Source organism: Callorhinus ursinus, unplaced genomic scaffold (assembly GCF_003265705.2).
Source record: "Callorhinus ursinus isolate GAN/ISIS: 27379988/994484 unplaced genomic scaffold, GSC_fseal_2.0 scaffold46, whole genome shotgun sequence".
NCBI lineage: Eukaryota > Metazoa > Chordata > Mammalia > Carnivora > Otariidae > Callorhinus > Callorhinus ursinus.
This window is the reverse complement of record NW_027397108.1, coordinates 8,080,859-8,095,924: the sequence shown is the minus strand read 5'-3', so window position 1 is coordinate 8,095,924 and position 15,066 is coordinate 8,080,859. Positions and strand designations below refer to the sequence as shown.

Here is a 15,066-nt window from a genome sequence, read left to right as displayed (position 1 = left end):
ACGTGGAGACGGAGCGAGGCGGGAAGACGCATGCGCGGTGCAGGGCGGGGTGGGGGAGCTCCGCGGCCCCCCGCCGGCCCTCGGGGGCAGTGCAGGACGCCCAGCCACAGGTCGGTGGCCGCGTTGGGGCCCGCTGAATCCCCCAGGTGTTGAAATTCAAACCCAATGGAGCCAAATATCCCATGCCTTACCCAAAGATAGTTAAGGGACAATTAACTGGAAACCGTATAGAATGAAATGAATGCAGTTACATACTTTGCAACGTACACCAAAATTCACTCAAAACTGTCCACTGATAAATTCCAAATGCAAAACTGTAACAATTCCAGAATAAATACAAAAGACAATCTACATAACCTTGGGTTTGGTGATGAGTTTTAACCGAAAACACCAAAAGACGATCCACACACAGACACAAATCGGTAACGTGCACTTTATAAAATTAAGCCTTCTACTTCTGTGGACGACCTTGTTCCAGGAACCAGAAGACGAGCCACAGACTGGGAGAAAATATTTGCAAAACCCCTATTGACAAAGGATTTGTATTCAAAATATACAAAGAAGTCTCATAACTCCACAATAAGAAGACAACCCACCCCAACAAAAACAGGTACCGGTCTGAACAGACACCTGAGCAGAGAAGATAGAGGGTCAGGCATGATCCCGACACAGGCTCTAGATTACGTATTACGGAATCACACATTAGAACAAGGATGAGCTAGCATGCATCCCTTTCAGAACTGCTGAACGCCGAAACAATGACATTGACAGGACCCGTCGCTGAAGGGTGAAGCACAGGGACGCTTCTGTTAAAATACAAAATTCAGCCAAATAGAGGATCTAGTTGGCTTTATTAAGAGACTCATAGATTTGGCAGCAACATCCCCTCCAGAAAACGGAGGGGTGTCCCCTCAACGCTTCCATAAAGTCAGAGGGAGAAAAGTTACAACCCACAGAGAAACACCATCTGAAGGCCTCACTGTTTAAATTTTATATTTAGTTTTGTCAATCTTGACTAAGACACTTTAGATCTATCCCTATAAGATTTGGACAGAAAAGTCTGGTCTTCTCTCTCACAGGTGGGATCCCTCTTGCAGGCACAGCCCCCAGGTTTATTTCGTGGGGATAATTACAGCAAGAGCAGCGGTGAGCAGCACAATCTGAGGTCTGTGTATACCACGTTTGGTTCTCACAGGACCACCTAGGATAGGTGCTATGTTCTTCCCATTTTACAGACGTAGACACCAAGGCTCAAAGGACGATTTGGCAATTGGTAGCGCGGTGGGACCAGACCTGGCCTCTTTCCCAGGGCTATCCCACCCTGCCCCATGGTCTTCTGGGTCTCTGTTGCCCTAAGGGGATCCTTCCTCTTCAACATGGTTGCCTCTGAATCCCACCATTGGCCTGCTGCTGCTGGCAGACTCCCCCGAGCACCAGAGGAAGAGTCAGAGGTGACAGCCTGGGGATGGGAGCGTCCACCACCCAGGCCATCCCTCTACGTTCGGCTAAGAGGGGGTGGCGTTCTCCAGACTGGGAGGGAGAACTGCGGACATGGAGGTCAGGCCCTCACCCCATCCTGCCCCTGGGCACCCCTCGGGCTAAGGACCCTTCTCCCAGGCCCTTCGCTGTTCCCCAGATTCACCTCCCTCATCTGTTTAGGCCAGAGATTTAAACGTGGCTACTGACTTCTTAGAATCCGAAAAAGAGAAAGCCCAACATTTCACAAAACATGTCTGTCAAACCACACTGGAAAGGACTGATAAAGGCACCCCACTCCTGCCAGGTAGGAGATGCAATTGGGTTCCACCTATAACCCCCACCCCAAGCCTCAAAAACACAGGAGGGAGGCAGCTGGGCTTGAGGAAGAGCAAGATCGGGGTTCCAGCTAGAAGGGGCGGCAGGCGTCCTGGAGGCCTGGCCTGAGGTCCTGACCACAGGCGCCGCGCCACCAGCACAGACCCCTGTACAGACCAGGCGCGGGCTGGCCCTCCAAGGGGCGCTCCTCCTCCTCCTCACGCTCCCACGAGACGCACACGCATCTGCACAAGACCCTCACACTCAGCCTAAGTGGGGAAAGCATCTATTTGACCCCAGAAAAAAAAAAAAAATGCTTTCTTCTGAAAAGCTCATGTCACTGAGAAGATTGCCGGTTCTGTAAGAAGTCCTCACCGATACGTGAAAACAAAAATTAAACAGACCAGTTTTTTTTTTAAGATAATTTATTTAAGTTTCCACCTTCTGACAATCTGAGGTGCAATATAGAGACATAGGTTTGTTTTTTTTTTCTTCACAGGAAAGTTTTGGTTTTAGCACTGTTCTGAGATCTCCCACCTTGAACCTTCCTCAGCCTTAAAATACTGTTTGTAGGATGTCACCTGGTGGGACACAGGATTGCATAATGGTCACACCAAGAACAACTGCTTCACGGAACTCTACTTTGGGGCTACTAAAGGCAAGCTCTGGGTGTGGCAACAGCAGGGTCAGGGTCCAAGACCAGCTGGCTGAAAGAGAAAACGCATCAATGCACACGTGTAAACCATCTCCGAGAGCCCCAGCAGAGGCCACGGTTTATAACAAAGGTGACAGACGGGCCTTGTTCTAACACATTTACATATTTGAAGGGGCTCTATGTCTAATGTCTGAATTTCTAGCATTTCCTAATGTTCAAAGGTTGGGCTCGTCTTCTTCAAGGCGCCTTACAGAAGTGACAGCCCCAGGCTCGCTTGCAACCACAGGGACGGAGGAAGCTAACCTACGCTGTCTCTGGCACAGAAGAAAATAGGACCCCACCCCTGTCAGAGCTGACGTGCGGGGACAGCGCCCGCAGTGCCTTCTTCCCCTGTTTTCACGAGCACGTGTCCAAGGAGGGAACAGGTACTAGCCCCCCATTCTAGGACTGACCTGTGGGTCAAGGGGGATTTACCAATAGGCGGTCCGTTTTAGCTAAAGTGCAGACCCCTTCAGGGGCAGCTCAGGAGGGCTCCAGGTGGCGGTGCGCTCTGCTCTGACGCTGCCTTGTCAAAGCCTTGGAGTCTGGGGGTTAGGCGATGATCCGAGTTCTCCCCCAACTCCGGACACCCTGTGGCAGGTGTGTGTGGAAGTGACAGGAAGATGGGCAAACCCAGACCATCCTGACGCTCTTCTGGAAATCACAAGTTTATCCCTTTCTGTTAGTAACCAAGAGGCTGCACTGGTTGACTCCCGGGCCCTGGTTGACTAGGGGAGCACAAGACAGCGCCCAAGGAACAGAGCATGCCGGCCCCCACGACACCCTTCCGTCCCTCCCTGAGGAGTATGAGACTCTCGGGCCCAGGGACAGCAAGGGACACCGATGAAGCCCACCGGAGGCTGCCATGGAGGATGGTCTTAGCATCGAGTGTATTTGCTGAAGGTGAACAATCTGAAAAGGACTCCTCCATTTGTTATCTGGTGAACCAACACACCCCCTATTCCCAGCCCCACGACGACAAAGGACGTATGCGACATGTGGCCTGTGTGGCTTTGCCCGAGGTCTGAACATTGCACATTACTCAATTAGGGGTGCTTCTAGCTGATGCAATTCCCTTTTTGGTGAAACTCATCCCCGAGAGTCATAAGGAATAAATGATTTATAGGGAAGCTAGGGGGAGGCAGCAGAGACATGAGAGTAAGGGTTCAGAACTACAAGGCTGGGGGACTAGGAGGCAGAAGGGACTCCCACCCGGCAGCTGGTCCTTGACTGAAGATGGGGAGAGAAGAGAGCTGTCTGAGCTGATCTGAGCGCTGGCACCCCCCTCTCCCGAGGCTGGGGCTGGACCTCGCTCCCCTGCACCCGGCCTCCCCGCTCTGGATGACAAACTCTTCTTCAAAGGTTCCTCACTGTTCCGGGGAAAGGACTCCGGCCCACTCCCCACCCCGGCTGCCAAGTGTCTCCAGTTTTAGGTAATCTGATAACAAAACTGATCAAACCTCACGGGCTCACCTGGATCCTCCCTAAATAAAAGCCAGCCCTTAGGCTGCTGTAATGAGCAGGAGGGTCAGGCCTGCAGCTTTCAGCCCCGATTGGTGGTCACGGTCACAGGGGTTAGACAGAGCCTCGCACAAACTCCTTCGTGGTGTGCCTCACATCCGGGGTCTGGAATGCCAGGCGCTCTATGGCACAAGCTAGTCGCATAAAACATTCTGTCGGGGAGCAAACTTCAAGGCTGGGTCTCCTCTCCAGGGCAATGAACTCTGCGGTCTAGCTGGGCTTGGAGAAGTAACGCACACACTGGTTTCAACTCCGAAGAGGAGCACAGAGAAAGGGGAGGCATGCCTGACTCTTGCCCTGGGCCTCTGCCCACGTTTGCTTGGGGGTTTCACCGGCTGACCTGTCCCTAGGTGGGCTCCCGGGCTAACCTGAACATCCTAGATTTTAATTTGGGTACAGAACTCAGGAAATGGGACTCTTTTCTGGTCCTCCTTTTGGTAACTTAAGAAATTCTTAGCAAACCCTCCCCCCTTTTTTGGCAACAGGAAAATCATAGTTCACTCCATTTTACTGTACAAATAACTTCGGATTATCAGAATCTGGTTCTCCTACCTTTGGTTAAACACACATGCACACACAGCAGATGCAATCTGAATATTAACGTGCCCCCCTTACACATCTACCAATATTGCTAAAATTAAAACAAAGGCTAAACACAGAGCTGCGTCTTGGGGCATCCGGGTGGCTCAGTCAGTTCAGTATCTGACTCCTGGTTTCAGCTCAGGTTATGATCTCAGGGTCGTGAGACTGAGCCCCGCCTTGGGCTCCCCACTGGGCGTGGAGCCTGCTTTGGATTCTCTCTCTCCCTCAGCACCAGCCTCACCTCCAAAAGCTGCATCTCAACATCATCCTGTTTTCCAAGCAGGGAACTTTTTATTTGAGAGGATTAGCTGTCCTGGCTCACTGTGATTTGCACAGCCCTGGAGGACAGCCAGCAGAAAGTCTGAAAACACCAGTGCTGAAGGGCGGGCGAGCCTTCAGAGCTCCTGGCTTCGGACAACTCTCCCTGCCGGGATGGGAAGCTCTCTTCTAGGATATGATCTGACCCTTCCCGCACTGAGTCTACTGTTCCCGAGTTTATAGGAAGGGTTCGCACTGCTCTCACACCAACGTGTCCGTGTGTGTGCACCAGGGGGAGACCTCTCTGCACGCTGGGACCTCTGAGATGTCCCGTGTTGGTCTGCTCCGGCTGGGCCCCCAAGGGAAGAGACCGTGTCCCAGGGATAGAGGCACTCTCAGCAAGGCAGGCTGCCAGCCTTCTTTCTAGGGAAGGGACTCCTCCAAGTGACACCGGCCAGAGCCACTGTGAGGTGAAATGCCTCTGAGGAGGGCCCAGGTCTCTGGCACCGTCTGAGCAAGCCCGGCAGCCCAACCCCACCCTGCCCAGCCAAAAGAACAAGCAATGGGATGGGAGAAAACTCTTAAGCAGGCCTTGCTTCCACCTCCAACTGCTACTTCAAGAGGCCTACAGGGGGGAATCAATGTCTCAATATCATTTTTGAAACTAAAGTGCTTGGAAAAGCCCAAGAAGTCAAAGGGGCGTTTCCTTCCAAAGGCCAAGGGAGGGGTCCTACGGGCCCCTCCCCAGGGGGAAAGGGCCACGCCCACTCTCTGGCACTCTGGAAAGAGCCTCAGAACCCACTTCACTCCCTCCAGAAATCAGAATCAGGCTTCTATACAAAAATCTGATATACACAAGGATAAGTCTTTGGGGCACCGTACGATAAAGTTGTAACGCATTTCAACTAACTACTGAGAAATGACTGATAAAGCCAATGATAATGCAGTTGAAAGGAGAGCCTTGCAGGAGCCTCAGATGGCCCCCCTCCCCATGCGGCCCTGATTCTACAGAGGGTGAGGGGAGCACAACGGATTCAGGGGTCACGGTTGAGCGTTTTAGGAGGGGATGCCTCATCTGAAACAGGCATTGGAGGAGGGTCCACATACTCATTAATTTGACCTCTGAAATGCATGAGACATGCACTGTCCCTGGGGCCCAACACTGGCCAGGGGGTGGGGGGGACCTCCAGTCTGTGGGACCTGCCCCAGCAACACAGCTGTGCTCTGTTTGGTGACATCGCCAGAGAGGCTGACCTCTCTCTCTCTCTCTCTCTCTCTCTCTCTCTCTCACACGATGCCATCATAAAAACAAGCCGAGTTTCGGGATCCAGCCTTTGGACACCAGCCCACTCCCATCACACCATGCTTCATGTCACCTCTCCTGTCCTCACCAAGACGTGCGGCCACAGCTCCGTCGGGGCATGCTCGTCTCTGGAACATTCCAGGGAGGCATCCCATGAGGGAAAGCATTCCAGCACTGGCCGGGTGAGTGACTACCAGGCATGTTTTTGCTGTGCTCAAGAGGAGACTGTAACGTAATGACCGAGAGGAGAGGAGGCAGAGAGGGAAACAGGAGGGGAGGATGCAGGGAAAGGAGAGCACCCTGGGCCTACTTTCAAGGTCAGTACCCAAGTGCGAGGGGCTGAGGCAGAGGGAAGCGGACGAACGGGGAAATATTCAGGCTGCTTGCTGTCACACGTCAGTCCTCTCGGGCCGGGATAAACCGCGAGACAAAAGCCAGGGTTCCCAGGCACTGGATGCACGACGAGGGGTATCTGCAGAGGGTGCAGGACAGCGGTCAGCGGGCGAGGGCCGAGGGGGGCAGAGGTGCCTTCCCAAGGCTGCCGGGGGGCGGAGGGCCCCATGCCGCGTGGCCACTCCGCCCATGAGCCTCACGCAACTGCCCCCCAGAAGCCGCCTCTGCCCGGCTGTCTAACACCAACGCAGATTTTTCTGTCTTCCTTGAAATACAGAACAGCAGTGTCTGCTTTTAGAAAGGGTGGTTGTCTTGCAGCTACTGAAGAGACTTCTCTGTTTGGTGCCTCTTCACGGGGCAGACAGCCCGTGCTACTCCCAGGGAGGGAGTGCAGGACTCTCTCTGCTTCAGAAGGAAGCCGTCAGCTGACCAGGAGCATTTCAGATGGCCTGACACTGACAGCTCGGTGCTGGTGTGAGTCCCAAGCAGCCATGCAGATCCCACGAGGCCTCTGGGGCACTCACACCCCTCGCTGGGCCTTCTGCAGCCAGGTCCTTCTGCAGCGGGCTCTCTCCCTCCCTAAAACAGGAAGTGTCTCTTTCCTCCTAGCGGTTCCTGTGACTCCAGTTCCTGTCACACGGTGGGAAGCTGGCAGAGCCAGCAGCAGCCACGGACTGACCCGGCCTGCCCGGGGAGGCCCACTGCCCCCTGTGCGGGGCTGTGGCTCAGCAGGAGCCCCGACTGGCGGAGTACCCCTACTCCATGCCGCTGCTGAAGAAGAGGGTCCCAGACTGTCACCCGTGTCATTGGCATGTGCCAGCTCATGATGCCCCCATCTGCATTCCCACGGGCACCCCACCCCCTCCCTCTCCTGCAGGCGGCTGCAGCAGGTGCTGCCCTGGGCCCACCTTGGCCCTGGTGTCCTTCCTCCGCCTCCTGCTCGGTCCTATGTCACGGGCCTGACACCCAGGAGTAGGGGCAGTCATCTTGGTTTTATCGTGTAATCCCAGGGACCCTATGGCACGCGGATGGGGGGAGCAGACAAGGCAGAAGGGAGGTGGGGAGACGGGCAACCAGACTGTTCTAACTGCTAGTTCTAGGGCAGTGTGGAGCGGCTCTGGGTGCTGCCGAGGTCATGCAGGGTCTTCAGGTGGGGTGACAGCCAGTCGCTGGCCCAGGAGAGGGGTGTGCACCTTCAGTCCTCCTGGAGGGTGCTCCGGGCGACCTCCCATGGCCTGCCTACTCAACGGCCATCTGTTCAATGTGGTCGCTCAGCAGCTTGTATTGCTCTGGAAAAGAAAACAACATTAATTCTTGGAAGAAAGATGTCGACATCGGCAGGTAGGCCCTGCTCTTTTCATCCGGGCAATAACAAAGCAGGACCTCACCAGGAATGGTCGTGTCACCAGTAACACCGAGCCCTCAGCCACTAGCATGCTGCACACCTGGCACCGGAAGTGGGCTCCTTGGAAATGGGATGCATCTTCTTATGGAAAGGACGTGAAGCCCAGGGAAGGCACAGTGCCGGCGGATGAACCGTGCCACGGGAGCCAGGCCTGAGTCCTATGAGCTGCACAGGGCCACATGGCAGGCAAGAGGACAGTGTTCTTGCCCGGTACTGTGGGGCTGCTGACAGCATTCTGCGATTTTCCAGGGAAGCGCTGAGCATTCTCCTGCCTCCCGAGGCCACTCCTCTGTGGCCCCTTTTAACTTGGTGCAGGATGGAGGGTTTTAAAAAAAGATTGATTTATTCATTTGAGAGAGAAAGAGTGCCAGCAGTGGTGGTTGTGGGGCGGAAGGGACAGAGGTAGAGAGGGAATCCCAAGCAGACTCCCCACTGAGCACAGAGCCAGACACGGGGCTCGATCCCTGACCCTGAGATCATGACCTGAGCCGAAACCAAGAGTCGGACGCTTAACCGATGGAGTCACCCAGGCTCTCCAGGTGGAGGATTTTTTTTTTTTTTTTTTAAAAAAACCGTGTCAATCCAAATGTATGTTTAAGTGGAAGATTTTTTACGCCACGAGGGAAAGCTGTTTTGTAGCAGGTGGGATGACACATAAAGCCTGGCTCCAGTAGTAGATTAGGGGGGCGGATATGTAACGTATCCGCTCTTACTAAATAAGTCAGAGACTCTAGAAAAACCTCATGGCCCCCATAGCTCTCACGGCAGTGTGGTTCAAGAAACAAAGCAGGCCATTTAGAAGCAGGGGCAACTCATGGTCAGAGCTTGGCCATTTTCAAGTTCAGAGTCTGAGCGCCCAGTCCCATCTTTACCTTCGGCCCCATTTGGAAACACTGGAGAGGGGAAGCTCCCTGACCCCTGGCAAATGCCACCTAGCAGAAAGGGCCTTCCAAATACACTGAGAAGTGTCCCGTGCATGTAGGGAGATTGGAATAGAGCAGGGGTGAACCTGCCCGATAGTTCAGCATCACGTTTCTAATGAAAACCGTGGCAATCCTGTGAGCGGGGTGGGGCAGACCACTGGTCCCTCAGCCCCGAGCCCCAGCCACCTCTGGCCACTGCTCACCTTCGTCCAGATTGCCGATCACGGCCTGCTTCTTCAGGAAATCATTACACAGCTTCTTGTTGAGCCCAAACGCCAGCATGTTGTGAGTGAACGTGCTGGAGGAAAAGACACCCGTGAGCTGGTGCCCTTCCTCCTCCCTGGGGAGAGGGAGCCAGAGGAGGGGGGCCCACCTGGAACTGTAAGAAGTGGAAATGAAGGGCAGCTGCCTTGGCCTGCCACCGGGTGTGGGGACAGGAGGTGCGTCCGTGGGGAACTAGAAGCCAGGAGGACTGGCCTTCTGGCAGGAGAGAACCCCAGGCTGGCCCTCGCCCCCAGTGCCCCCCCCGGTCAGGACCCCCAGGGTGGGGTCATCATGGTGCCCTCACCCCAGCTGCCCGAAGGTGATGTTCTCATTGAACCGCAGACTGTCGTTGCGTTCCTCCTGGGTCATGTGGCACCACTTCTCCCTGCAAGCACAGGTGACAGGAGAGCGTTCCAGAATGCTGTCGCGTCCCCCACCTCTCACCCCCCTGCTCTGATCTACAGGGGGCACCCCAGTGTTGCCTCCCTGACACGGAGTGAGGAGCACCTCCCCTGAAGAGCTGTTTGATCTGCTTTTCCATAAAGCCTGCCCAGGGTTCTGACACTCCGCCTGACGGGCCCCAAATACAAACTTCATCACTTCATCCTGCCTGAGATGAGGAGATCCAAAAGCTCATACGCTTCCTACTGACCCAGAGATGACGTGTGCTTAGTGGCTGCCCAGAACATTCTCTAGGAGACAAGAACACCATCCCCCGCGTCCTTTTCTGTGGCTCAAGGATGGGAGGTCCCAGGGCCACTGGGGAGGCAGGATGACCTGCAGAGAGGACAGGGCCCTGCTGGTGTCCCTGGGGGGTGGGAGCAGAGAACCCATCCGGGAGGCCCTCAGGCTGGTGCTTCATCTGCAGGCCTCCCAGGCTCTTTGGAGGGGGCAGCGTGCACAGCCTCTCGTGGCCGGGAGGCCCAGGGAGCAGGGGAGGCTGCAGAGGGCCACACTGTCCTGTCAGGCGGGGTCTTGGCTCTGCTGCATTTCCCAGCCCTGACTTCCTCAGAGGCCAGGTTCATGTTCCACGCCCCTCCCCGGAGCACAAAGATGAGACCCCGATCTTCCCAAAGGCCCCCCGGAACTTTCCTCTCCTGCCCCCTCCACCCCCCCCCCCCCCCCCCTGCCGTGACCACTGTGAAGACGGCACAAGGTGCAGAAACCCCAAGAGAAAGAAACGCAGTCTGTGTGCAGCTGCCCGGGGGGGACTCTGAAGCCTGGCTCTGTCCGCTCCCCGTGGAGGGACACGAGCGGCCGCAGGCTCTGGGGCGGGGAGGGCGTTCTCTGAGCCCCATGAACTCTGCGTCCTGATGGAAAGCCACCTCCGTCAGCTTGCTGCAGGTGCGCTCGCTCCCTCCCCTGGTGGAGCACCCCTGTCTCGAGCGGATGGGGGACTCATCCCTGGCCCCTCTGTCTACCTGAGAAGCGGGCTCCTTGCAGGGGCAGACGCAGATGCGGAGGAGACGCTCACTTAAGCCCCCTGCCCCTTAAAGATTAAGGTCTGGGTGAAGAGTCTGACTAAAACAAGGCTAGGAGAGCGAAGAGACAAGGGAGGAGAGGCAGAGTGAGGGGTGAGGGGTGGGGGCAGCGGAGAAGCCAAAGGAAGAGGAAAAGAACCAACATCAAACCTTAACTGCTTTCCACCTGCCGGGCCCAGGGCCACGTGTGCTGCTGTGGCTTAGCAGGAGGCCACAGGACGCCAGGGGCAGATGTCACTCCCAGCCTCCTCGTGCCGAGGACAGGACGCCCAGGAAGACAGCCAGAACATGCTTCCAGGCATGACGCTAATCCCATCCCATTTTGCTTCCCGCCCTCCTTCCCCCAGTCGGTTACCCTTTGGGTGGTCCAGGCACATAAATCCCCATACCACCATCAGGCCTGCTGTGTACGGTTCTGCAGGTTGTGCGATGCACAACCCCACACCATGTGGGAGTGACCCAGCGGCCCTAACCCTCCTGACCTGGATGAGAAGGAGATACTCTTTGCCGTGGCTAGGCCGAGAGGTGGGGCATTTAATCTGACCTCTGAAGAAAGAGGTGGAAGGTTGTTAGCACTCAGCGGGTCAGGTGCTGCCTGCAATCCAATCAATTCCTTAAAACTGAGATCAATATCCAATACCAGTCGAGGTCTAATCCCATACAGAGGGCAGGGCATGTGTCTAAACTGCCACAGTGGGAATTTGGATGTGAGCAATAGACGCCTTTGGAAATGGAGGCCTTTCTGCCCGAGTATCATCAGCCGAGTTTCCCGAAGAGGAGATATGATGCTGGAGGCACGAGGTTGCCCAGGGACCCAGAGCCCACCCTCCCACCCCAATCTCGGAGGAACATTTGCCCTTCTTCCGGCTGAGGCCCAGGGCACGTGTGAGTGTCCCAGTGGGGCAGGTCCGAGACGTGTGGGGTCAGACCACGTCTGCTCTGGGGAACAGGGCCTGTGAGGCCCAGAGGCCGGCACTCCCTCATGGGCTTGGAGGCGGCCGCGGTGCTCCAGCTCTCCTGGGCCTCAGCCGCGGTGCTAAGCAACCGGGCCCCTGAAAGGCCGCGGTGAGTCATGCTCCCACCCAGAGAGACGGTGGAGACGCAGGGGCTTTGTACTAAAGGGGGTGTCCATTATGCCTAAATGCTCCTTTTATAGCCATAATAAGGCTGCGTAAGAAACAAGATTTCTCATAAACAATAAGCACTAAAAATATATTACTGATTAAAGGAAGTGTGCTCTGGGAAATGTCCTGTGAAGAAACAATCATTGTATCAGAAACTATTTTGGGTGAATCGGCAGGCCTTTTGCTCCAAAAATATATTACAAAAGACATCTAATGAATACAAAGGTCAAACGATGAGAGACCCCACTGGGGGCTCGAAGAAAAGAACCCTGTTCTAGGCCCTTCTCTTCAGGGGACCCCCTCACACACACACACAGGCTCCTCACCACGGCACAGCTGGCAAGGAGGGGGCAGCCATCCTTCCTCCCTGACCCCCCGAGCCTGTCCCAGGGGCGGGGGACGGTCTGCCAGACCCCGGCACACCTCTGAGCCTGGCTGCAGAGAGGAAGAGCCTCTGTGCCCCTCCCCTCCACGGCTTTGTGTCACGACCAGATTACCAAGCATGAAGTCAAGGGGATGGGTTCGAGGCCTGCTCAGGAGGGGCTGGAGTGGCCAGTAGAAGGCTGGAGCCGCTCAAAATCGGACTTGGCTGCTCACTCTCTGAACTCACACTGGGCCTTGCAGGGTCTCGAGTGCCCTCTCTGTCTCCTGTTCCTGATGCTCTGTCCTTGGCGAGCCCCCACCCGCCACCGGCCTGTCCTGGCAGTGGTACCGGGCTGCCCCTGCGTCTGGGCTCTGCCCGCTGCAGCAGCTAGCACGCGGCTCCCGCCTTGAGGTGGCTCTGGCGGGGACCCCCGGCCCTGTAACATGAACAAAGTCACGTGGACACACACCTCTTCTTCTCCTCCTCTCCAGCATCCCCTCTGGAGCGGCAGCAGAAACAGGTAAACAGAGGAACATGTCAAAGTCATGCAAGATATGTGGATGGAAAAAAGAGAACAGCGAGAGAGGAGCGTTATTACAGGCAGAAACAGAGCGACGGAGAGAGACGGGGTACTCGAGACCCTTGATCCGCTAGGAGCCTGACAGCTACATAAGCAGCAGGAAACCCCGGTCACCTACAAGCATCTAAGCGCTTCCTGCAGTCTGGTTTCCTGGCAGAGCAGGGGATTCTCTCTCTAGAACCCCCGGGATGGCTTCAGCAGCTTCCCCTCCGCGTGCTCCCTCTGCCTCCCTCAGGAGATGCAGCTGCAGCGGCCTGCAGGCCGTCCTGCCCCGCTAGGGTGTAGCTGCCCACCCCCCCGCCCAGACAGAAAGACTGCACCTCAGACCCCCCAGCGCTAGTGCACCGGCCATACACAGCAGGCCCCGGCTGTCTCCTGCCAGGGAGGAAGTCCGAGGGGGTCTCCCCATTAGAGAAGGAGAGGTTCATGACTGGGGGGAGGTTGCCAGTAAGGGGACCCAGGACTGGGAGGGCTGCTGCCCTTTCCTGCCCAGCCGCTAGACACAGCGGGCACAGAGTGGGAAGGACCACCAGCCCTCGCTGCCACCCTGTGCGCTGTGTGATGGTTTACAAAGGGGGTCTTCTGACGTGGCGAGACTAGCGTCAGGGAGCCTGGGAGGGTCTCAGGCTGCAGACCAGAGCACTAAGCTGAAGGCAGCAGTTGCATCTCCCCAGACCTTAGCTCTCTCGAGCTGAGTCTGCGGGGGGCGGCCGGCCCCGCGCCCCAGAGTCTTGTGGTGGTTCCTATAGTGATAGGCAGAGGGGTGGATCCTTGGGGGTCCTGATGGTTGCATTCTGGGGGAGTGTGCGTTTTGAGGAGGGTCAGGCCAAGTCATGCCAGAGCCCAGGACAGAAAGCGCTCATGCAAGCTGAGGATACCAACCCCCTCCGCCGCCCCAGCCAACCACAAAGCTGTGCGTGCCCAGGACCCTCCAGGCAGCTCGCCGGGCACTGGGGCCAGAAGGAGCTGAAGAAGAGACCGATGCACCGACTCAGCCATCCTTCCGTTCTCCTCTGCAGAAACCGGACAAAAAAGCCAGTCCCCGGTCCTCTGCCCCAAGGCAAGGCGGGCCCAGACGCTGCTCCTACCTGGTGGTAGGAGACCGCTTTCTCCTCTCATAGTGGACGGCGTCAAAGAAAGCCGCGTTCCAAAACCTCAGCGTGTGCCTGTAAGACAGAGGCGTGTGTCAGTCCTCTCCAGGGAGGCAGGTCTCGGCACAGGAGGGATAAAGGCACACCGTTTCCCACCACATCTGCAGGACCTTCTGACAAGTCAGAGAGAGGCAGAGCAGGGAACAGAAAAATGACCATGTGCCTTTGTCCCAAACCGAGGCGGCTCCCTGGGCTCCCGGCCAAGGGTCACATCTCTCCCAGGATGAAGGTACAACACAGAGGCGGGTAAATCTCGCCTCCATCTGGTCAAAACCGAAGCCACCACCTTTGGGACGTGAAGGCCGTCTTCTGCTTCTCCACCCCCGCTGGGCCTCCTAGAGGAAGCCGGGGGTCTGGGGACACCTGCTGCCTGAGAATTGGATCTACTAACATAATCGGGAACCCAGCGCGGACAGACCGCGTGCAGAGAACAAACATGTTCACAGGGACACACAAGTAAGAGACGTTCTTAAAGATCAGGGCTCAGCCAACTACGCCGCTGTGGCCTTTGAGGGAGGGGCACGTCTGACACCCTTTGGGCTCCAGGGGCTGGCTCTCTGCCTACTCGTGGGTGAACAGAGCACGGTGATGGAGAGGCTTCAGCGGGACGAAGGCAGCCCAAACCATCACCCACAGAGCAGGACAGAGGGCAAGGGCCCCCCTGACCGCCGGCCTCTCACGTTACTCATGACCTTCATTCCTAGATGTTCACATAAAACAGCTTCATTGGGATATAACTCACGTACCATAAACTCAGTCTTTTAAAGCACACGATTCAGTGGTTTTTAGTATATTCAGAGTTGTACAACCATGACCACTATCTCCTTCCAGAACCTCTTCATCCTCCCCATAAGGACACCCCGTGCCCGTGAACTGTCCCTGCGCGTCCCCTGCTTCCCTCAGCCCTGGGCAACCACTCAGCTACTCTGTCTCCAGGGATTAGCCTATCCTGAATGTTTCATATAAATGGCATCATCCACCACGGGGTCTTTCGTGTCTGGCTTTTTCACTCTGCAAAACGTTTTCCAGCTTCACCTGCATCTCAACTGTCAGCGTCTGACTCCCTCCCGGGTCTGAAGAAAACCCCGTGGTAGGGATATATCGTGTTTTGCGTATCCACACATCACGTGTCCATGTCCGTGGACATCGGGTTCTTTCCAGCTTTGGGCTATTAGGAGCCTACGTGCATGAGTCTTGTTCTCAGTTCTCTTGAGTACCTGGCTAGGAGC

At 56.1% G+C, this 15,066-nt stretch overlaps 1 protein-coding gene across 4 annotated transcripts in view; it reads right to left on the bottom strand.

Annotated features, from left to right (window-relative positions):
• Positions 1–3,359: 3,359 nt before the first annotated feature.
• The window catches only part of KIAA0513 (KIAA0513 ortholog), a 62,366-nt gene continuing 50,659 nt past the window's right edge, over positions 3,360–15,066 (bottom strand). For 3 of the 4 annotated variants that reach the window (XM_073882358.1, XM_073882359.1, XM_073882357.1), the window contains exons 9-13: positions 13,775–13,852; positions 12,576–12,605; positions 9,442–9,522; positions 9,077–9,171; positions 3,360–7,834 (exon numbers count right to left, since the gene is read on the bottom strand). In XM_073882358.1, coding sequence (XP_073738459.1) covers positions 7,785–7,834; positions 9,077–9,171; positions 9,442–9,522; positions 12,576–12,605; positions 13,775–13,852 — 334 coding nt within the window. In that variant the 3' untranslated portion in view covers positions 3,360–7,784. The remainder of the gene's footprint in view (positions 7,835–9,076; positions 9,172–9,441; positions 9,523–12,575; positions 12,606–13,774; positions 13,853–15,066) is intronic. The other variant, XM_025860479.2, reaches the window with a different exon arrangement.